Here is a 24,572-nt window from a genome sequence, read left to right on the forward strand (position 1 = left end):
CAACTCACCATGCCTCCTCTTTTTTATTCATTCAAGGGATGTGGGCTTCACTGGCTAAGCCAGTATTTATTGCTCATCTCTACTTGCCGTTAAGATGGGAATGAGCTGCCTTTTTGAATCACTGGTGTCCATGTGGTGTAGGTACACCCAGAGATATTAGGGAGGCAGCTTCCAGGATTTTGACCCAGACACAGTGAAGGAACAGCAATATATTTCCAAGTCAGGATGGTGAATGGCTCGGAAGGGAACTTCCGGGTGGTGGTCTTCCCAGGTGTCTGCTGGCCTTACCCTTCTAGATGGTTGTGTGTTTTAAGGTGCTGTCTAAGAAACCTTGGTAAGTTCGCTCAGTGCAACTTGTGGATGTTACACTGCTACTACTGTGCATTTGTGGTGGAGGGAGTGAATGTTTGTGAATGGGTATCAATCAAATGGGCTGCTTTCGCCTGGATGGTGTCAAGCATCTTGATTGTAGTTGCAACTGCACTCAGCCAGGCAAGTGGAGATATTCAAGCATACTCCTGACTTGTGCCCTGTAGGCTGTGGGCAGGTTTTGGGGAGTCAGGAGGCGAGTTACTCGCCTCAATTCCTGGCCTCTGACCTGTTTGGGCATAGACTGCTTCCATATCTGAGGAGTTGCGAATCCTTCCCAATGTTGACTTTATGATGAAGGTCATTGATGAAGCAGCTGATGATGTTTGGGCCTAGGAAATTGCCCCGAGGAACTCCTTCCACAGCAGTTTCAAAATCCAAGACCTTTAACACATAAAAGCACAAGGGCAGCCAACACATAAGAACACCAGCACCTGCACATTCTCCTCCAAGCCACACACCATCCTGACTTGAACAACAGCACCATTCCTTTACTGTCTCTGTAACAAAATCCTGGAACCACCTCCTTAACAGCGTTGTGGTTGTACCTACACTGCAGTAGTTCAAGAAGCTTTCTCAAGGGTAATTAGAGATGGGCAGTAAATGTTGGCTTTGCCAGTGACAACCATCCCCAGAACGAACGTTTTTTTTTTAAGTGGCTCATGACCAACAATCTGGTTCCACTGGCAATGGACGATCTTCCCTTCCATCTCTTTCTTTATAATTCCCCTTCTGGTCTTGTTCCTGAGAGTACTGATATATGCTGAAGTAAATTATTATCTAAGTGGCCATTACACCCCATAAGGTAAGTGTTTCCTGCATTTTCCGTTTTTATTTTCCATATCCAGCATTGATAGTATTTTGCTTTCGGCCGATTTTCTGGCCTTTACCGCGACAGGAATTTAGCCCGCGTTGAGCGCAGGACTGGCAGTCGAATTAGTTTGGAGTCTTATCCTGGCCGAGTGGGGGCAGCAACAAGCTCTGGTTGTGAGGAGCAGGGAAGGACGCGTGTCTGCTCTTGGCTCTCGGGAGTCGGGCAGGCTCTTTGGCGGAGCGGGTGAAGGTGGCGGGAAAGCGGCCGGGAACGGTAACCCCTGGAAACCGTGGGTGTGAGCCGGTGCGGCGGGCCCAGCACAGCCTTCAGCTCGAGTAATAGGGAGCGGGGCTCGGAGAGCGAGCCGCCCAGCATGTAAGAGGCCGAGCCGCTCACTGTCCGTCTCTGAACGGATGACCATGAGGTGAAGGGGGGCCCAGGATCTCACCCCCCTCCTCATCCTCACCATGGCCGAGGAGCTGTTCTGTAAAAGCGCCGCCGTCCTCATCAAGTGTAAAGACTGTGAAGACAGGTGAGGCCGAGAGACTCTTACCCGCATCTGTCAGGGCTTAAAGCGGCCGAGTGACCGACTCTCTTCCCCTTCCAACATTGCGCCTCATTTTAAAGCTGCAGTGGTTTTAATACCATTTACTGTTGGACATGATTCTATTGCGAGTTTAAATTGTTCTTCTCCGGTGCTATCGATGTCCAGGTACAGGTGGCGCCTGGGTTTAGGCAGCAGCTCCCCCGGCGGTTCAAAGAAAGGAGTCCCACGGAGCCGGTGTCAAGTGTTTAAAGTTCAACGTACTCTAGCCTAGAAGACACATTTGGACGGTTTCGTCCTTTTTGTTTTGTTCCTCTAATCGACCAGTTTTAGAGTGGGTTCTGTTATTTTTTTTACCAGTAACGAACGATTGTATTTATAGATTTATAAACGTAGTTGCTCTTTATTACTTCATTCATATGAAAGAAAATAGTGAGCCTGATCCTCCTGTAATTTTGAAAATGTTGGCAGTCATCCCGTCGTTGCATAAAAATGACCAGAAATTTGCGGTTTTGTTGGGATTATAGTTCAACTCTAGTTCAGTGAAAGGATGAAAACGACTCAACTTTGCCTTCTTGTATTGCGTGACAGGTTACTTAGTATGATAATCAGTTGTACTAATGGTTATTTGAATGCCTATTTTATTTTTGATTCATTCTCACGGTTGCTTTTTTTTTGTATTTTGAGTTGTGCCTTATCAATTGAATTTATTAACACTGGTAGTTTAGAAGTAGAACGTTTTGACAACTGGACTGTATCTTCTGTGACCTGTCTAGCTTTGATTTAACTGCTAGTCAGGTAAACTTAATGGCCTGATTGTCGTGCTGTCGAGAAGAATGAATGATTGCAGGAGTCTTTGCTCCCTGTTGTTTAATGGCACATTATTGTAAGATTGGACTTCTTGATCTCCTAAACTCTGCTTGGATTGAATACAAAAATATGACACTATTGGAAATTGGCGAGCAAACAAATTTGCCATGCAATTAATAGGCAGACGGTGACTTTTGTGATTTAGATCAAAGACACCTTTGAATGTAGCACACCTTGTGGATAAATCTTAAATGGGGAACTGGGAAGGAATGTAATACACAGATTATTCTGCCTGAGTTTTGTGATTTATTGATATCTTTTTACTATTTACTATAAAGATTTTTGCCCTTTAGGAGTGATATGTAGAATCGCACCACTGTAAATATCGAACACTAATGTATAGGTGGAAATATTCTCATAGAATCCCTACAGGCAGAAGGAGGCCATTCGGCCCATCAAGTCTGCACCGACCCTCCGAAAGAGCACCCTACCTAGGCCCAATCCCCCACCCTATCCCCGTAATTGCACCTAGGGGCAATTTAGCAAATCCAATCCACCCAACCTGCACATCTTTGGACTGTGGGAGGAAACTAGAGCACCAGGAGGAAATTCACGCAGACACGGGGAGAATATACAAACTCCACACAGACAGTCACCCGAGGTTGGAATCGAACCAGGGTCTCTGGCACTGTGAAGCATCAGTGCGAACTACTGTGCCACCATGTTACCCCTATTAATGGTATTGGAACCCCAGTCACGGTTACGGTGACAGCGAGGGGCTCAAATCATCTTGTTCCTATTGTTGGTTATTATTACTGTTGTTGCATTGCCTGTTAAATACAGAACTCAGTTTCCTTTTTTGTTTTTCTGTATCGATAACTTAAAACACCAGTAAAAATATTTTTTAAAAATGTATGTAGAATCACAAAGTTGAGACTTCCGGATGCGGCTATGCAGAGCTAGGTCGCATATTCATAGCTCCCATAGCATTTGTTTGACATTTCCCGGTGTGGGAAGAAGACTGCAGCATTCCCCTGACAGTGTCCTCCAGGAATGTTATGTCTTTTGGCTACCAGACCCGGCAGAAACAGTAAAAGATTTGGCTTGAGCTGCAGGAATAGACAAAGGCCTCTTCCAGCATGCAGGCAGGGGAAGGGCAAGCTTAAAGCTGCAATCTGACTTGACTCTATCAAAGGTGAATTCTAGCAGCAGAGGGAACAACTGAAAAGATCTACCAAGGCCATTGAAGAAGCAGGGACGAGGCTTCCGGTGGCGGCCATGGAGGAGTAGGTTGCGCATTCGGCAGTTCCCGTCTGGAACGGACTCTCAGACCTTTTTCAGGAGTTTCCATAGACTTTTTGGGGCAGACTGGTGAAGCGAACACTGCCAAAAGGATTCCCTCTCGACTTCCGGCTGCGGCTATGCGCAGCTAAGCCGCACGATTTGGCAGCTCCCGCTACCACGGACTTTCGGGCTCGTTAGAGGAGCCCCAACGGAACTTTTTTTTTTTGACGCAGCCCATGGGGAAGGGAAGAGAGAGGTCCCCCTCCAACTTCTATGAAATGGACCAGAAGTGTAACGGCCAAAGGAGCGGCACTGGAGCAACGGGAGAAGCGAGGGAAAGAAAATAAAATGGTGGCGGCCAGGGACAAAGGGGAGCTGCAGGAGTTCATCAAGCGCTGCTTCGAGGAGCAGCGCGAGGAGATGCGCAAGGAGATGTTGGCGCCTAAGCTTTCGGCAATTGAAGGACTCGGGATCACCCAGAAGGCCCACAAAGCTAAGATCCAGGAGGTACAGAAAAGAGTCAGTCAGAACGAGGACGTGCTCGTGGGCCTGGTGGCGAGAGTGGAGCAGAACGAGGCGCTACACAGGAGGTGGGCGGGAAGACTCGAAGACCTGGAGAACAGGTCGAGGAGAAAGAATCTGCTGATCCTGGGTCTCCCTGAAGGAGCGGAGGGGGCCGATGCCGGGGCATACGCAAGCACGATGCTCGGGTCGATGATGGGCAAGGAGGCCCCTTCGAGGCCGCTGGAGTTGGACGGGCACACCGGGTGCTGGCGAGGAGGCCCCGGGCAAATGAGCCGCCAAGAGCGATGGTGGTGAGGTTCCACCGGTTCACGGACAGAGAGTGGGTCCTGAAATGGGCCAAGAAGGAGCGGAGCAGTAAGTGGGACAATGCAGAGATCCGAATATACCCGGACTGGAGCACAGAGGTTGCAAAGTGGAGAGCGGGTTTCAACCGGGCCAAAGCGGCGTTGTACCGGAAAGAAGTGAAATTCGGAATGCTGCAGCCAGCGCGACTGTGGGTTACATACAAGGGCCAACACTATTACTTCAAAACGCCTGAAGTGGCGTGAACCTTTGTACAAGCCGAAAAGTTGGACTCTAACTGAGGGTTTGTGAGAGTGGGGGGGATGTTTTGGGGTTTGATGTGTGATGGTTGTATATAGGGGGTCAATCACGCGCAGGAAATGTTTCATGGGCTGGGGGAGAGAGACGAGGCTGCGACAGGAGCTGCGTCAGAGGGGGCGGAGCGGGCTTTGGAAAGGCGGGAAGGGGAACGAAGGATTGCATATGGATTGGGAGACTCCCACGCGGGGAGGTCAATGGGACTGTGGGGGGAAGCCGGGGTCAGCAGGCGTCAGCTGACTTACGGGAGTGACATGGGGGGAGCAAAAAAGCTAGACAGGGGGCTAGCGGGGGGAAGGGGGGGGGGGGAAAGGGTTGCTGCTGCACTGGCCGAAAGGGAATGGGACACACAAGAGGTGGTCGGGACGGGGGTCCCCCCCTCTGGGGGACTGGAGGTGAGGGAGGCGTGGACACGGGACTGGCCCAGAAAAGGAGATGGCTAGTCGGCGGGGCGTGGGGGGGTGGGTGAGAGCCCCTCCAATCCGGCTGATAACGTGGAATATGAGGGGCCTGAATGGGCCGGTGAAGAGGGCTCGAGTGTTTGCGCACTTAAAGGGACTGAAGGCGGACGTGGCCATGCTCCAAGAGACACACCTGAAGGTGGTGGACCAGGTCAGGCTAAGAAAGGGATGGGTAGGACAGGTATTCCACTCGGGACTGGACGCGAAGAATAGAGGGGTGGCAATAATGGTGGGAAAGCGGGTGTCATTTGAGGCCAAGACTATTGTAGCGGACAATGGAGGGCGATATGTAATGGTGAGCGGTAGGCTGCAAGGGACGTGGGTGGTGTTGGTAAACGTATACGCCCCGAACTGGGATGATGCAGGATTCGTGAAGCGCATGTTGGGGCGCATTCCGGACCTGGAGATAGGAGGCCTGATAATGGGTGGGGACTTCAATACAGTGTTGGATCCAGCACTGGTCCGCTCCAAATCAAGGACTGGAAAGAGGCCGGAGGCGGCCAAGGTACTTAGGGGGTTTATGTATCAGATGGGGGGAGTGGACCCATGGCGGTTTGCAAGGCCGCAGGCCAGGGAATTTTCTTTCTTCTCCCATGTACACAAAGCCTACTCCCGGATAGATTTCTTTGTTCTGGGTAGGGCGCTCATCCCGAGGGTGGAGGGGACGGAGTATTCGGCTATAGCCGTTTCGGACCATGCCCCGCACTGGGTGGAACTGGAGCTGGGAGAGGAGAGGGACCAACGCCCGTTGTGGCGGCTGGATGTGGGACTGCTGGCGGACGAGGTGGTGTGTGGGAAGGTGAGGGGGTGTATTGAAAGGTACTTGGAGGCCAACGACAACGGGGAGGTGGGGGTGGTATGGGAGGTGTTGAAGGCGGTGATCAGGGGAGAGCTAATTTCCATTAGGGCTCACAGGGAGAAGACAGAGGGTATGGAAAGGGAGAGGTTAGTGGGGGAGATTTTGAGAGTGGACAGGAGATACGCAGAGGCCCCGCAGGAAAGATTACTTGTGGAAAGACGACGGCTCCAGATGGAGTTTGAACTGTTGACCACAGGGAAGGCGGAGGCACAGTGGAGGAAAGCGCAGGGGGTGACCTACGAGTATGGGGAAAAGGCTAGTCGGATGCTGGCACACCAGCTCCGTAAGAGGATGGCAGCGAGGGAAATAGGGGGAGTCAAAGATGGAAGGGGAGCCACGGTTCGGAGTGCGACGAAAATAAACGAGGTATTCAAGGCTTTTTATGAAGAGCTGTACAGATCCCAGCCCCCAGCGGGGGAAGAGGGGATGAGACGATTCCTAGATCAGCTGAGATTCCCGGGGGTGGAGGAGCAAGAGGTGGCTGGTTTGGGGGCACCAATTGGGTTGGAGGAGCTGAGCAAGGGTTGGGGGAGCTTGCAGGCGGGGAAGGCCCCAGGACCGGACGGATTCCCGGTGGAGTTCTACAGGAAGTACGCAGACCTGTTGGCCCCGCTACTGGTGAGGACCTTTTAATGAGGCAAGAGAGGAGGGGACCCTGCCCCCGACAATGTCGGAAGCGACAATTTCTTTGATCCTAAAGCGGGACAAGGACCCACTGCAATGTGGATCGTACAGGCCGATCTCGCTCCTCAATGTGGATGCAAAGTTGCTGGCAAAAGTGCTGGCCACGAGGATCGAGGACTGTGTCCCGGGGGTAATCCACGAGGACCAGACGGGATTTGTAAAGGGGAGGCAGCTAAACACCAATGCGCGGCGGCTCTTAAACATGATAATGATGCCATCGGAGGAGGGAGAGGCGGAGATAGTGGCAGCTATGGACGCGGAGAAGGCCTTTGACCGAGTAGAGTGGGAGTACCTCTGGGAGGTGGTGCGTAGGTTTGGGTTCGGGGTAGGGTTTATCAATTGGGTTAAGCTCCTTTTACAGAGCCCCGATGGCGAGTGTAGTGACGAACCGGCGGAGGTCGGAGTACTTTCGGCTGTACCGAGGGACGAGGCAGGGGTGCCCCCTGTCCCCCCTGTTGTTCGCATTGGCCATCGAACCATTGGCCATGTCATTGAGGGAGTCTAATAAATGGAGGGGGGTGGTCCGAGGGGGAGAAGAGCATCGGGTGTCGCTATATGCAGATGACCTGTTGCTGTACGTGGCGGATCCAATGGAGGGGATGGTGGAGGTCATGCAGACTCTAAGGGAGTTTGGGGAGTTTTCGGGCTATAAGCTCAATGTAGGGAAGAGTGAGCTCTTTGTATTACAGGCGGGGGACCAAGAAAGAGGGATAGGGGACCTACCGCTGAGGAGGGCGGAGGGGAGCTTTCGGTATCTGGGGATCCAGATAGCCAGAAGTTGGGGGACCCTACATAAACTGAATCTGACGAGGTTGGTGGAGCAAATGGAGGAGGATTTCAAAAGATGGGACATGTTACCGCTCTCGCTGGCGGGTAGAGTGCAGTCGGTCAAAATGGTGGTCCTTCCGAGGTTTCTGTTTGTGTTTCAGTGCCTTCCCATCGTGATCGCTAAGACCTTTTTTAAGAGAGTAGGCAGGAATATTATGGGGTTTGTGTGGGCGAATAAGACCCCGAGGGTAAGGAGAGGGTTCCTGGAACGCAGTAGGGACCGAGGAGGGTTGGCGCTGCCAAACCTAGGGAGCTACTACTGGGCAGCAAATGTGGCGATGATCCGCAAGTGGGTTATGGAGGGAGAGGGGGGCGGCATGGAAGAGGATGGAGATGGCGTCCTGTAAAGGAACGAGCCTGGGGGCGTTGGTGACGGCACCGCTGCCGCTCTCGCCGACAAAGTATACCACGAGCCCAGTGGTGGCGGCAACGCTAAGGATCTGGGGCCAGTGGAGACGGCACCGGGGTGCAATGGGAGCATCGGTGTGGTCCCCGATCAAGGGTAACCACCGGTTTGTCCCGGGGAAGATGGACGGGGGGTTCCAGAGCTGGCATCGGGCGGGGATTGGAAGAATGGGGGACCTGTTCATCGATGGGACGTTTGCGAGCCTAGGGGCACTGGAGGTGAAGTTCGAGTTACCCCCGGGAAATGCCTTTAGATATATGCTGTTGAGGGCTTTTGTGAGGTGACAGGTGAGGGAATTCCCGTTGCTCCCGGCACAAGAAGTTCAAGATAGGGTGATCTCGGGTGTATGGGTCGGGGAGGGCAAGGTGTCGGAAATACACCAGGAGTTGAAAGAAGAGGGGGAAGCGCTGGTAGAAGAGTTGAAGGGTAAATGGGAGGAGGAGCTGGGGGAGGAGATCGAGGAAGGTCTGTGGGCTGATGCCCTGGGTAGGGTTAATTCCTCCTCCTCGTGTGCCAGGCTCAGCCTGATACAATTTAAGGTGGTCCACAGAGCGCACTTGACGGGGGCGAGGTTGAGTAGGTTCTTTGGGGTAGAGGACAGATGTGGAAGGTGCTCAGGGAGCCCGGCGAACCATGTCCATATGATTTGGTCATGCCCGGCACTGGAGGGGTTCTGGAGAGGAGTGGCAGGAGCAATATCTCAGGTGGTGAAAGTCCGGGTCAAGCCAAGCTGGGGGCTCGCAATATTTGGAGTAGTGGACGAACCGGGAGTGCAGGAGGCGAAAGAGGCCGGTATTCTGGCCTTTGCGTCCCTAGTAGCCCGGCGAAGGATCTTGCTAATGTGGAAGGAGGCAAAGCCCCCCAGCCTGGAGGCCTGGATAAATGATATGGCTGGGTTCATAAAGTTGGAGAGGATTAAGTTCGCCTTGAGAGGGCCTGCGCAGGGGTCAGGGGTTCTACAGGCGGTGGCAACCGTTCCTAGACTATCTTGCAGAGCGTTAGAGGAAGGTCGGTCAGCAGCAGCAGCAACCTTGTGGGGTGGGGGGGGACGTCCTGAGAGTGGGGGGGTTGGGGGGGACTGCCTCGGAGGGTGGATGAGCAAGAGATAACATGAAGGGTTGGGGAAACTGGCACGTACGGGTGAGGGCCAGTGTACAAAGCTGTGTAAATATATAATTTTGCCATGTATATATCTTGCTCTGTGCGATTTCTCGTTTTTTTTTTTGTTACAAGGGGGGGGGGGGGGGGGGTTATTGTTTGTAAGGGAGAAAGATTGTGTTATAAAACTTTAATAAATATATTTTTAAAAAAGAATCACAAAGTCATAGAATAACACAACAAAGAGAGGTCATTTGGCCCTCCCATTTGTGCTGTCTGTCTCAAAAACTATTAACTTAGTCCCACTCAGGTGCTGTCTAACTCAAAAACTATCAACTTAGTCCCACTCAGGCTTGGGTCACTGTCTGTGCGGGGTCTGCACGTTCTCCCTGTGTCTGCGTGGGTTTCCCCTGGGCGCTCCAGTTTCCTTCCACAAGTCCCGAAAGACGTGCTTGTTAGGTGAATTGAGCATTCTGAATTCTCCCTCCGTATACCTGAACAGGTGCTGGAGTGTGGCGACAAAGGGATTTTCACAGTAACTTCATTGCAGTGTTAATGTCAGCCTACTTGTGACACTAATAACGATTATTATTATTTCCACATACCCAACACTTTTTCTCCTTCAGATACTTAGCCAATTTCCTAGCTTTATATTGCAAGCAATAAAGTGATGACATTTATCCCTTCCTGCTCTCCTTCGCCTACCACCCCGTAACTCATGTATTCTGCTAATTCTTTCTGTCATCCCCTTTGTTTCTCGTCAATACATTCTCTTGATCAGAACCACCAAAAACAGATTCAATAAAAACAGAAAAATGCTGGATAAACTAGCAGGTCTGGCAGCATCTGTGGTGAGTAACTGTCTTCCTGACTCCCCAAAGCCTATCCACCATCTACACAGCTCAAGTCAGGAGTGTGATGAAATCCACTTACTTCTGTGAGTGCAGCTCCAACAACACTCAGCTGGATACCATCCAGGGCAAAGCAGCCCTCTTCATTGTCACCCAACCCACATCCACTCCTTCCACCACTGACAGACAGCAGCAGCTGTGTGTACCAGTGGAAGATGCATTGAAGCAACTCACCAAGGCTCCTTTGTCAGCTCCTTCCAAACCGGTGACCTCTACATCTAGAAGGACATGTCTGAAGCAGACATGTGGGAATACCATCAGCCCCAGGTTCTCCAAGCTGCTCGCCATCCTGACTTGCAACTATATCGCTCTTCTTTCACTGCTGCTGGGTCAAAATTCTATCATTCCCTCCCAAACATCACTGTGGATGTTCCGACACCAGGTGGACTGCAGCGGTTCAGGAAAGCGGCTCACTACCGTCTTCTCAAGGGCAGTTAGGGACGGGAAATGGCCTAGCCATCAATACCCACATCCTGTGAAAGAATAAACATAAATTAATCTTTCTGGTTCATCCTGTTCTTCTGGACGGCACAGTGGTTAGCACTGTTGTCTCACAGCATCAGGATGACGGGTTCAATTCCTGCCTTGGGTGACTGTCTTTCTCGAGTTTGCACCTTCTCCCTGTGTCTGAGTGGGTTTCCTCCGAGTGCTCCGGTTTCTTCCCACAGTCCCAAGATGTGCAGGTTAGGTGGATTAACTATACCAAATTGCTCCTTAGGGTTGTGGATTTACAGGTGTAGGGTGGGGGAGTAGGCCTCGGTAGGGTGCTCTTTCAGAGAGTCAGTGCACGGCCGAATGGTCTCCATTTGGACTGTAGTGATTCTACAAACACAAATTGAATTCCTCGTGCCTTTATTTAGCTGTCCCTTAAATGCTCCTGAATGCTTAGGCCATCAAAGCTCTTGCACTCTGTTTTGATGGGAGAAATGCTTTTGGGTTCTTCATTTGTTTTATATTTTAAAAAAATCTCTGTTCCTCCCATCTTTTATCCTCAGACTTGAGGTCATCCAAAGCTTTGCTGCAAGCCCTGTTCAACCAACCACCACTCTTAGGCTCACTGACCTATATTGGCTGTTGGTCAAGTATCTCTTGATTTTAAAATGTCCTTGTTTTTAAGACCCTCCATGGACTCGGCCCTCTTTATCCCTGTAATCCCAAGTCCCATAACCTCCCACAACATCTATGTTCCCCTAATATTGGCCTCTTGAGCTTCCCCGCTTTTAATTGCTCTGATTTTAATTGCTCCATTGTTGTTGTGCCTTCAGCTGCCTAGACCTGAGGCTCTGGAATTTGTTTGCTAAACCTCTCGTGTCTCTTTCTCCATAATACACTCGTTAAAATCTACTCATTTTGATCAAGCTTTTGGCATTCTGCCCAATTATTGTTCATGTGGATCAGTGTCAAATTTTGCTTTATAATGCTACTCTGAAGTCACTTGAGATATTTTATGTTATAGGCACAATCTAAATACAGTTGCTGTTGTAATATTTCTGCCGTTTTGCGTTATGGTATTAATTAAGATGGATTAGTTTATTTGTATGTGGTTAATTCCTTGAGTCTTGATATTCTTTGTTACAAAGGTGTAACAATCAGCCTCATTCTCATACTGGCTGATAGTGCTTCATAAAATCAGTATATTCGAATCGATGAAACTACAGAATTTATGATGCAAACATGATTATTGAATTTGGTATGAAGAAACAACGTGTAATTTAGCTGCATTTTACCACCTCCATGCCGCACACCTTTTTTGCACACAATTTTATTGCCTTCCCCATCTCAAAACTGCTTTTTTTGGTTGTTCAGATGTATCATAACTGAGCTCAATATGTCCGGATAATGATCAAGAGGTTGGTAAGCAACAAAGTCAATTTTAATGCTCTCTACACAGTTGTGAATTTGAGATCTTCCTGGCCTTTATGGTTCAGCTAAATTTACTGAACTGTTGGTATTTTTGTGTCAAGCATGGGAAGGAAACTATGGTGTGAATATTTGCTCTGCTGGCATTTCTGTTGTTTCTTTAGTCAGCTGACCAATAAATGAGAGAAACCTATATGATGTGTCTGGAGACAATAATTAATATGGGTTGGTACAGTGTATCCACAATATACAAGCATCCGACAAAATTTGAGGGCATCTGTTTGCATTACTATGCATGTTGAGTGCTTGATGTGAAATAAAAATCGCTTATTATCATAAGTAGGCTTCAATGAAGTTACTGTGAAAAGCCCCTAGTCACCACATTCCAGCGCCTGTTCGGGGAGGCTGGTGCGGGAATCGAACCGTGCTGCTGGCCTGCCTTGGTCTGCTTTAAAAGCCAGCGATTTAGCCCAGTGTGCTAAACCAGCCACTAGAAGGCTGTTTTGGAAGGAGAGCTGAACAAAGGTTATACATTTCCTCAAGAATCAAAGAAGTGGCGCGATCCAACATCCATGCTGTGCCCAAAAACAGGCTCAGCATGGCCAATTAAAAGGCGGGAGACCCCGCGCCAGGGATCTACCTGGCGCACAATGCCTTGCGAGCTCTAAAGCGATCTCGCGAGACGTTGTGATGTAAATTCCACCCATTGTGGATGGGATCACATTTTAGAAAATCTGCATATTAAAGCGAGGCAGCTGGTCTCACTTTAATGTGCAGGTACCCGAGGCGTTGGGATCTATTCCCTTTGCCTCGGATATGTCGGGCGAGCGCGTTCAGCATTGGTTCCCACAAAAGGGGACCAGACGAATGACACTCGTGGGGGTCAAACATTGTTTTGTTTTTAAAAATACTTTTCATTTCTGCTGTATCATACCTGTAGAGTGAGCCGTGTGCTCCCCATACCAGAATCTATTAAAAGTTGTGGGTCAGGTGAACTCCATGATACACTTTGGGATTCTCTAAACTCTGACCCATAACACTAACCACTTGCACCATCATGCTGCCCTTGCTGGTGATGTTTTAACAAAAAATTTAAACATTTATTAAACAAGAAAATATTAACTATAATACAGGACTCCTTCATCCCAGCTAGACCTTTACAGATATACATACATACGTAGAAAATAGAAGCAGGTGTAGCCATTTGGCATTTCTAGCCCATTCCACAATTAATTATGATCATGACTGATCATCAAATTCAATACCCTGGCCCCCCCCTCCTCAAATCCCTTGATTCCTTTCGCCCCAAGTGCTATATCTAATTACTTCTTGAAATCACACAATGTTTTGGCCTCAACTACTCTCTGTGGTGAATTCCACAGATTCACCACACTCTGGGTGATGAAATTTCTCCTCATTTCACACCTAAAAGGTTTACCCTTTTATCCTTAAACGATGACCCCTAGTTCTGGACTCCCCCACCATCGGGAACATTCTTTCTGAATTTATCCTGTCTAATCTTGTTAGAATTTTATAAGTTTCCATGAGATCCCCTCTCACTCATCTAAACTCCAATGAATATAATCCTAACTGACTTAGTCTCTCCTCACATGACAGCCCCGCCAACCCAGGAATCGCTTGGTAAATCTTTGCTGCACTCCCTCCATAGCATGAACATCCTCCCTCCGATAAAGACACCAAAACTGCACACAATACTCCACATGTGGCCTCACCAATGCCGTATACAATTGTAGTAAAACATCCCTATACCTATAGTCAAATCCTCTCGCCATGAAGGCCAACATACCATTTTCCTTCTTTACTTTCAGTTGACTGATTCATGAGGACACCCAAGTCTCTCTGAGTATGTACCACTTTCAATTTACATCCATTCAAATAATAATCTGCCTTCCTATTTTACCGAAGTAGATAACGTCACATTTATCCATATTTTACTGCATCACTAATACTTTTGTTTCTCAGAACTTCCGGTACATTATTCATGTCTTCCTTCATGAAGTACGAATTTAGCTCCTCGGCCATTTCTTTATTCTCTGTTAGGAATTCCCTCATTTCAATCCCTTGGTATTGGTCCATCTTTGCTGAATTTTAAATTGTTCCCAATCCTCAGGTCTATTGCTTTTTCTTAATTTAGAGTACTCAATTCATTTTTTTCCAATTAAGGGCAATTTAGCGTGGCCAATCCATCTACCCTGCACATCTTTGGGTTGTGGGGATGAGACACATGCAGACGTGGGTAGAATATGCAAACTCCACATGGACAGTGACCCGGGGCCAGGATCGAAATTGAGTCCTTGGCGCTGTGAGGCAGCAGTGCTAACCACTGAGCCGCCGTGCCGACCCTACAAATGTATCTTTATTACCTGCATCTCTAATTTTCTGACTAATGATATTCCCAACATTACCACTATAATTTGATGGTCTGTATACCACCCAACAAATGTCTTTTGCCCCTTGGTGCTTCTTAACTCAAAGCATACAGATTCCATATCATCTGTGCTACTATCTTTCCTCAATATTGTATCAATATCTTCTTTAATCAACAATGCAACTTACCGTTGTTTCCTTTCTGTCTGTCCTTCCTGAAAACTGAGTAGCCCTCAATGTTCAGGTCCTATCCTTGGTCACCTTAGAGCCATTTCTCTGTAATCCCAACTTTATCATACCCCTTTACATCTTGGTCACCTTGGAGCCACGTCTCTGTAATCCCAACTTTATCATATCCCTTTACTTGTGACAATAAAGATTGTTAAAGTTATATGTGCAACTAATTCATCCATTTTATTTCAAATGCTTCAAGTGTTCAGATTCAGGTACAAAATCTTAAGGCTAGTCTTTTAAACATTCTATGTCCCGTCAGTACTATTTTTTACAGTGTCCTTACCTGATTCTGGCCCTTGATTTCTCTGCCTATAATTTTTCATCATCTCATTGCTGTACTTTTCTCTTGTTCTCTACTTCCCCCTGCCCTGAATCCTTACATAGGTTCCCACCCCTTTGCCATATTAGTTTAAACCCTCCCAAACCGGTTTAGCCAGTACCTCTCCATCAGTCTTGGTCCTACCCAGGTGGAACCCATTCAGTTTGTCCTGGTCCCACCTCCCCCAGAACTAGCCCCAATGACCAAGGAATCTGAAACCCTCCCCCGCACACCATCTTTTCAGCTATTTATTCATTCTATATATCCTGCTGTTCCTATTCTAACTGGCACATGGCACTTGTAGTAATCCTGAGATAATTGCCTTTGAGCTCCTACTTTTGAACTTGCTTCCTAGCTCCCTACATTCTGCTTTTGGGACCTCATCCCTTTTTTTTAAAACCTATATCATTTGTACAATGTGTACCATGACTTCTTGTTGTTTACCCTCCTCCTTCAGAATGTCCTGCAGCCGCTCTGAGGCATCCTTGACCCTAGCATCAGGGAAGCAAGATACCATCCTGGAGTCTCTTTTGCGGCCACAGAAATGTCTATCTATTCCCCTCACAATTGATTCCCTTATGACTATTGTATTGCTACGTCTTTTGCTTCTCCCCTATTCAGCAGAGCCAACCATGGTGCTACAAATTTGGCTGCTGTTGTTATTTTCTGAGAGGCTGTAGAGATCTACCATGCGGATCTCGTGGCACTTGCGAACACTAAAACTCAGTAGAAATTTGAGTTAACACTTCTCGAGTGCAAATAAGAATCGTTTTATTGACTCTAGTTGATTACAATTGAAAATCACTTAAATCTTATTCTCTAATAAGTCCAGCTCGCAAAAGGACTCAAAGAGAAGCAATTTGTAGACAATATAACTTTCAAATAATACAGAAATGGTTTTCTTGCTTATGGCAAAACAGTTTGCATTTATTTCGAGTCAGAGTTGGAAAGTGAAAGTATGAAAGATAGAGAGACAGCGAGTAAGTTAGATCAAAGTATAGATGATTCATGAATGAAAAATGGCCGTACGATCTATCATGGTTATACTAAATCACATCAGTCTTTAGCCTACCTATCTACACCCCTATGTAATCCTAATTGGTTTGGGTTAGAATCAAATAAGTTTGATTTGCCGGTTAGCTGTCTGTCTTTAATGTGCAACATTAACTTGAAATGTTTCATAAATGAATCCTTATATGTGTTATGGAATGCGATTTGGTGGTGTTATCACAAGCGGCTTGAACTGGATTCTTGCTGACTTGACTTAGGACAATGGCTCCTTTAGGCTACTCTACATTGCTATGCTGTTGTCATGGAGCCTGCCCTGTCCTTGGACTGCTTAGTGTCACATTATCTTGCTAATGTATTTGTTGGCTGAATAAGAATGCCGTTTTAATCTATAATGAATTATGCTGTTTCTGCGTTCTGTTGAAGCTATGTTTTAAAATGACCTGAGGTTATGAGAGTGCTGAAACCCTTAATTTAAAATGGGTAAAAACTGGGGTTTAATATTTACGCTATTACCTATCAGGTGTATTAGAAAATAGTTGGTTTCTACAGTCGGCCCTTTTGATAAATCGAAAGAATAAGTGAGATATTATCACAATAAGATAAAATACATCATTAATAGGATAGGTAAAAGCGCAAAGAATAACTCATTCCTATTGTCATTGCAATTTTAAACAATAGAGTGGACAAGCATTGCATTACAAGCATGTCAGCAAAAATTATTATAATTCTTAAAGAATCATAATTATAAAATAACAATTAATAAATTAATCAAATTTGATTCTACTGATTCAGTATTAATATATATATTAACAATGTTATTAATTCAGTCAAATAATTGATTGATCGGTAACATTTCAACAATAGTAATGCACTTCTATTTCATCTAATGGTGGTGCAGTGCAGTTGGGTTAGTGTGAATCATTCTGACAGTTGGTCCCCTGCATTTAGCAAATAGTTCTTTGATGCATTTGATACATTGGCATGTTATGTAAATGATGAATCCAGCTACACAGGAGAATAAGATTATTCTTACTGTGGACATTCCAGAGTGTCCCAACCACCCGCAAAGTTTATCCTAGAGAGGGATAACTGGGGGTGGATCAAGTTTCTTGATTTCGTTTTGGATATGTGATGCGAGGTCTTTAACTTCTTTTGAGTTATCTGGAATGAAAGTGCAACACTCCACACCAATCAGGGTGCAGGTGCCACCTTTTTCAGCTAGCACCTAGTCAAGTGCCATTCAATTTTGTAATGCCAAGGTTCGAATTGCTTGCACTTCGTCAGAAATTTTACCTAGGGCAGTGGCGGTGTAATCTGCTACGTTTTGTATAATGGTCGTTAGTTTACTCAATTCATTGCCCATCCTTATTTCCCAATAGAAAGGAATAATTCTAGCATGAATTGCATCTCGTAAGGTTATGGAACGTTTATTTCTTCGAGTGGCTGGTTCTGTAACATAATGGAGATGAGGAAAATGACGGATAACAGGTACTAAGTATCCTAAATAGCAAGATCCTGACCAGTATTTTGGGAGCCAGGAATAGGCTCTATCATCGCAAATAAAATAAGTCCCATTATAAGCAGAGTATAAGTAAATATCTTCTAAGTACCAATGATCTGAGAATGTTTTATTATTTGTGAGGTTGTGTATGCCTGTTATTGTTGAGGATCGTTTAATTCTTTGTAATAAATCATGCGTACATTTATAGGCTGTGTTAACATCTAAATAATTAGTACAAGCACTATTGCCCATTTTCATCCCTTTAGAGTGATTACTAATGAGGCATATTGACCCTTTTTGTTTAATATTAGTTGGGAGGCTAATATATTGAGGATTATTGTTAGGGTTATATTTAAATTGGTGCCATCCTGAAAAGGTGCTTCGTGGATAGCCTGCAGATTTCCATAAGTTAATAAGTTTCTGTAAATAAACCTTGTACCTTCCTTTTTCACATGAACATGCTCCAGAACGGACCACTACAGAGCGAGGGACGCTTTGATAGATGTACCATTCTGCTGTTCCTGAAGCATAAAGGGAATAGTTAGAAAGGGAATACCCTCTCCTGAGTTAGTCGGGGTTGCAATGCATACCCAACAATTGGAAATGTTGAAATGTTTAGCATATATCTTAGATGTGTAAAGGAATGTGTTCTTATTTAGTTCTGGTACAACATTTACAAAGCCAATCAAATAACTGAAAAGGAATATTACAGTAAACATTTGACAAGATCTTAATATTTATACGCGCGCTTCACGTGATATGTGTGAATCCAACTTTTCTTTCCTTTTAACTTTACAGCGGATTGGGTGGTGAGAAGGATTACGAATGGTCCTTCCCACTTTGATCCTAAGGGTTCTTTCTGCAGCTTTTTAACGTACACTTCTTCACCGGGCACCAGGTCGTGCCTACCTTCTGGATGATCTCCCCACGCAGCTAACACCTGTTGAGAAGCAGAACTAACAGCATTTGTTAGATTTTGACCATAAGTCAGAAAAAGCATCACTCATTAAATGACAGTCTGCTTTCCGCAAACCAATAGTTCCTGGCAGAGACATTGGTCTGCCTGTGATGATTTCAAATGGGCTCAGGCTTCTTGTTCTGTTTGGTGCAGCTCTAATACTGCAAAATACTATTGGCAAAGCTTGGACCCAGTTCATGCCTTCCTGGTTGTATTTAGACAGTCTTTCTCTCAAAGTTCTATTCATATGTTCCACTTGTCCTGATGATTGTGGATGATAAGGACAGTGTAAATTCCAGTCAATGTTTAATAGTCTACAGACTTCCTTACAAACAGCATCTGTGAAGTGGGATACATTGTCTGAGAAATGCTAGCTGGTGCTCCCCATCTGGGAATAATGTCTTTGCATAGCACTTTGGCTGTATGGGCAGCTGTCCCTCTTCTAGCTGGAGCAGCTTCCACCCATCTGGAGAATTTATCCACTATTACAAGGATGTCATTGTATTGTTGACATTTAGGAAGGGTGATGTAATCTATCTGTATGTCCTGGAATGGACCTGCGGGTGCAGGAGTTCTTAATTGAGGCATTGATGTTATAGGACCCAAGTTATTCTTTTGACAGGTTACACAATGGTTTGATACTAATTGTGCATGTTTTTTTGAATCCTTTACCACCCCAGCTTTTATGGAATAGATCCATCATTTGTTGAGGTGATATATGTCCCCATGAATGAATTTGTTGAGCTAAGAAGGGCATTAGTGATTGTGGTGCGACTGGTTTATAAGTTTGAACTTCTCTCCAAATTTCGTCATCATATGGCTGAATACCTGATTCCAACCATGTCCATTTTTCTTCCATTGTGCAATCATTCTGCATTTCACGTAAATCATGTAATAAGGTGGTTACTCCCAATTTGTAAATGTGACTGAATTCCTGATGCCATTGGGAGGCACAAAGGGGGGCAGCTTCTCTTGCTGCTTGGTCTGCAAGAGCATTTTGTCTTGCTTCCATAGTGTCCTCATGAGTATGGGCTTTACATTTTAGAACTGATACTTCTTTTGGTAAGGCCATAGCTTCTAGAAGATCTTGTACTTCCTATCCATTTCGGATAGGTGTACCTGCTGTTGTGAAAAATCCTCTCTTTCTCCACAGATGGCCCAAATCATGTGCTACTCCAAAACCATATCTGGAGTCAGTATAGATATTAGCAGTTTTATCTCTTGCCACATGACATGCTTCTGTTAGTGCTTTTAATTCGGCCTGCTGAGCTGATGTACCTGGGGGCAAACTTCATAGAATCATAGAATTTACAGTGCAGAAGGAGGCCATTTGGCCCATCGAGTCTGCACCGGCTCTTGGAAAGAGCACCCTATCCAAGCCCATACCCCCACCCTATCCTCATAACCCAGTAACCCCACCCAACACTAAGGGCAATTTAGCATGGCCAATCCACCTAACCTGCACATCTTTGGACTGTGGGAGGAAACCGGAGCACCCGGAGGAAACCCACGCACGCACTGGGAGGATGTGCAGACTCCGCACAGACAGTGACCCAAGCCGGGAATCGAACCTGGGACCCTGGAGCTGTGAAGCAATTGTGCTAACCACTATGCTACCGTAACTTCCTTCAGCTAATACTTTGTATGGGCTTGTGACTGATTTTTTGATACCCTTGTCAATAAAAGAGGAACCATCAGTGCATAGGACTAAATCTGGGTTCTGTAGTGGCTCTTCTACCAAGCATACTACTTCCATTTCCTCTATTATTTTCACACAGTCATGCCCTTCTTAAACAGGACTGGCTTTGTGAAAATATAGGTTGGGAGCTTCCAAAACTGCTGTACAGCTAGTCCATCTAGCTGATGTAGCTTGTGACACTCTGTTCATGGATAGGAGAGAATGGACTGAGTGTGGACATTTAATGGTTAACCTTTGGTCTAAGACAAGCCCTGATGTTGCCATTACAGCTCGACATGTGGCTTCCATGGCTCATAAACAGCTGCCAAATGCTAGTGCCACATTGTCAAGTTTAAGGGAATAGTATCCAACCGGTCTTAACAGATCACCATGTTCCTGAGCTAATACTGCAGTCATGTAACCATCTTTTTCCTGAACAAACATGGTAAAAGGTTTTCCGTTGTTTGGAATACCTAAGGCTGGTGCTGAACACAGGACCTTTTTCAAATTTAGAAATGATTGCTTCTGTTCTGAATTGAGATTAACTGGATCCTTTTGATTTTCTGTTTCCTTTTAAAAGATCATTCAATGGCTGAGCTAACTGAGTGTAAGAATCAATCCAATTTCTATTAAAATTACCGAGTCCCAAAAAGGATCTTACTTCCTGTACAGTTGAGGGTTCTTTAGCTGCTTTGATGGCAGCCGTTCTGTCCTGAGTACGTTCCCTTTTTCCTTTGGATATTTTCTGACCTAAGTAGACAACTTCTTGGGAAACCTGGGCTTTGGCAAAGCTAGCTTTGTGACCACTGAGGTGATTCAGTACCACTCGTAGATCTTTCTCATGATCATCTTTATTGATGGAGGCTATCAGAACATCATCTACATACTGGATAATGGTGGAAAGCAGATCAGGCAGTTGCCTGAGATGATTCTGTAGAGCCATGTGGTAAACAGTTGGGCTATTGTGAAAACCTTGCGGTAGTCTAGTCCATGTGTACTGTTGTTGATTAAATGCAAACCATGGTTGTACTTGCTTAGCTAGTTGTACTGACCAGAAACCGTTTGCTATGTCAATGACTGAAAACCATTGAAGGTCAGGAGTTAAAGATTGTAGATGGATCTGCTACTAAAGGAGCTTTTCTGACAATGAATTGATTTGCTCTTCTGTAGTCAATAGTAAGGCACCATGTGCCATTAGCCTTTTTTACAGGCCATACAGGGCTATTTGATGAGCTACGAATGCGCACTAAAATACCCCTTTCTTCAAGTTGTTTTATTATAGGTAGAATGCCTTGAATTGAAGTTTTATTAATAGGGTATTGTTTGGTACAAGGTGGAGCGAATCACATAAAAGTGACTGTTCCATCTTCAAAAGGCCACAATCATTTTTATCTTTTGCCCAAATTGGATGATTTTGTATTTCATCTTTTTTGATGTGTCTAATGGACCAGGTGATTTTTCCATTATTGAAATTGAGTGAAGAATTTAGTTGTGATGAGATGTCCATACCTAGAAGTGCCTGTGTTACTGGACCTACCCATGTTGATGCGATCAGTTGATGTGGTCCAAATTCTAAAAGCAGTGGCTTAGTTTGTCGAAGAATAATAGAATCTCCTGCAGCAAAAGCGTTAATTTTTCCTGCATTTGAGGGAAAGAAAGCTGCATACTGTTCAGTAACACAGGTAAGTTCAGCTCCAGTGTCAAATAAGAAGTCGATATGAATACCTCCCACTCTTAGTGAAAGATATAGTCCATCATTTTTCTGTTCCAAAAGTGCATGTAGAGAAATATGGAACGAATCATCAAGAGTGGGGTTCAGTAGTTTTTTGAATGATCAAACATAGAACGTCTTTGAGCTGCAGTACAGCCGTTTAACATTTTGTTCATAGCTTTGTCATCATCGTGTGCGTCCCTATGTGGGTACGGCTCATCCCTACGTGAGTACGGTTCGTCCCTATGTGAGAACGGCTGGGAGGGTCTAGAATCCCTGTACGCAAGTCTGGGTGTGTCTTGTTGAAACGTAACCCTAGGTGCTTCTTGTCTGTGCACATTACGTGCTTGCCCACGAGGTGGATACGTATTGTAGTGATCACTGCCTACTTCATTGTCATCTCTTGACTAGATCCGTTGTTTATGATAGCATGTTGCCATCCAATGTCCTACTTTACCGCAGAAAATACATTGTGGTATTTTCATACGTGATTTTAATGGAGCAAGGGTGCACGTTTGCCCTGACGCTTCTAGTGAAATTGTAGTTACTGCTGATATTCCTGCAGGCGCTGCAACAGCTGTCACTGGAGCAACGGGTATTGCAACAGCTGCTGCTGGAGCAGCAGGTAACACAGGTAGAATTTGAGCAGGTAACACAGGTTGAATTTGAGCGGGTAACATAGGCTGCATTTGAGCAGGTAACATAGGCTGCATTTGAGCAGGTAACATAGGCTGCATTTGAGCAGGTAACATAGGCTGCATTTGAGCAGGTAACATAGGCTGCATTTGAGCAGGTAACATAGGCTGCATTTGAGCAGGTAACATAGGCTGCATTTGAGCAGGTAACATAGGCTGCATTTGAGCAGGTAACATAGGCTGCATTTGAGCAGGTAAAATAGGCTGCATTTGAGCAGGTAACATAGGCTGCATTTGAGCAGGTAACATAGGCTGCATTTGAGCAGGTAACATAGGCTGCATTTGAGCAGGTAACATAGGCTGCATTTGAGCAGGTAACATAGGCTGCATTTGAGCAGGTAACATAGGCTGCATTTGAGCAGGTAACATAGGCTGCATTTGAGCAGGTAACATAGGCTGCATTTGAGCAGGTAACATAGGCTGCATTTGAGCAGGTAACATAGGCTGCATTTGAGCAGGTAACATAGGCTGCATTTGAGCAGGTAACATAGGCTGCATTTGAGCAGGTAACATAGGCTGCATTTGAGCAGGTAACATAGGCTGCATTTGAGCAGGTAACATAGGCTGCATTTGAGCAGGTAACATGGGTTGCATTTGAGCAGGTAACATGGGTTGCATTTGAGTAGGTAACATAGGCTGCATTTGAGCAGGTAACACAGGCTGAATTTGAGCAGCTGCAGTGTTATAGATTGCCTGGTTATGCATACCGCGATCTATCTGAATGCGCTGTTAACTATGTTGCGATAAGTACCAGCTGTGGCCCAAGTTGCAACCTGCCCAAATGTAGCCTATGTTACCTGCTCAAATTCAAGGCATTAGAAACTTCAGGTTTAATACCGCTATAAAAGCCGTTTTAATTGGACCTAAAGTGCTTGTGTCCCAAGTGTCAGTTTCATGTTCTAGTCTCATTCCTCAGTATTCTATCCAAGCATGTAAAAATCTTTCTTCGAAATCCTGAATATCTTCAGTATATTTTTGAATGCAAGATGTGATTTTAGACCAATCGGTTATCGGAGGGTGAAATTTTAATAGCCAATTCTTGACTGCGAGCCAACCAGCTTCTAAATTTTGCAAATCATCTCCAAGGGCAATTTCTACCTCTGTTCCAAGATTTGCACTGGATCGAATGCCTACCATAATATTCAGAATTTGTACTCCATCAAATGGGCGGAGTTGGTAAATGGATTGCAACCTGTGAAGTTGATCCCATGTGGTCATACCACCCCTTTTTGGGTGTTGAAGATCTTTAGATCATCTGTCAATTTTTTCAGGGTCTGCTACATCATTAACCCAATTGTGGTCAAATATGGTTTTCGTGATAACCGTACCTTCATCATCTACTTCTTTGCTTCCAACTTTAACCCATTTGTGTTTTAAAGGGGCAAATTGAATCAATTTAGTATTTTGCATTCTAGGAAAACTTGTTTCATCACTATCTTCATCTGATTCAACTGGCAAATGAAATTTAGATTTTGATTTAGCCCTGACACTTGATCTCGGCTGTGGAATTGGAGCTGATCGTGCAACTGGAGCTGCTTGTTGAATTGGAGCTGTTTGTGCAACTATTTGAGAAACAGAAATTGTTTGTGAAATTGAATTTGGAGGTGAAACTGGAGTTGGAACTGTGTTGCTTAGAGTACTTACTCCAGCATCAGAACTAACATTCACGTTTGTACTTCGGTTTAAATTATGAGCTGCAAGACTGTCTGTCAAGATTTTGCATTGTCCTTTAAAATTGTTCATTTCACCTTCCAAAATACATCTTTCTTCGATTAACTTGCAATTTTCAATTTCGACTCGCTCAGTTTTTGTTTGTAACTGATGCTATTTTGACTCTGTTCCAATGACTTTACGTTGCAACTCTCCATTTTGAAATGATAGCTGTTGAACTTTAAAGGACTCATTTTCCAATAATGTTCTAATCTCATCATAATGCTCAAGTTTAGATTTTATATCTCGTAATTCCTCAACAACTGAGGCTAGTTGATCTTTAAGGACTTAAGGTCATGATCGCTTTTATTTTT

General features: G+C 45.5%; 1 protein-coding gene across 5 annotated transcripts in view; it reads left to right on the forward strand.

Annotated features, from left to right (window-relative positions):
• The first annotated feature begins 1,406 nt into the window (after nt 1–1,406).
• LOC140429573 (spindle assembly abnormal protein 6 homolog) overlaps nt 1,407–24,572 on the forward strand; it is a 122,790-nt gene continuing 99,624 nt past the window's right edge. For 4 of the 5 annotated variants that reach the window (XM_072516751.1, XM_072516754.1, XM_072516755.1 and 1 more), the window contains exon 1: nt 1,407–1,715. In XM_072516751.1, coding sequence (XP_072372852.1) covers nt 1,651–1,715 — 65 coding nt within the window. In that variant the 5' untranslated portion in view covers nt 1,407–1,650. The remainder of the gene's footprint in view (nt 1,716–24,572) is intronic. The other variant, XM_072516752.1, reaches the window with a different exon arrangement.

This window comes from Scyliorhinus torazame, chromosome 9 (assembly GCF_047496885.1).
Source record: "Scyliorhinus torazame isolate Kashiwa2021f chromosome 9, sScyTor2.1, whole genome shotgun sequence".
Classification (NCBI taxonomy): domain Eukaryota; kingdom Metazoa; phylum Chordata; class Chondrichthyes; order Carcharhiniformes; family Scyliorhinidae; genus Scyliorhinus; species Scyliorhinus torazame.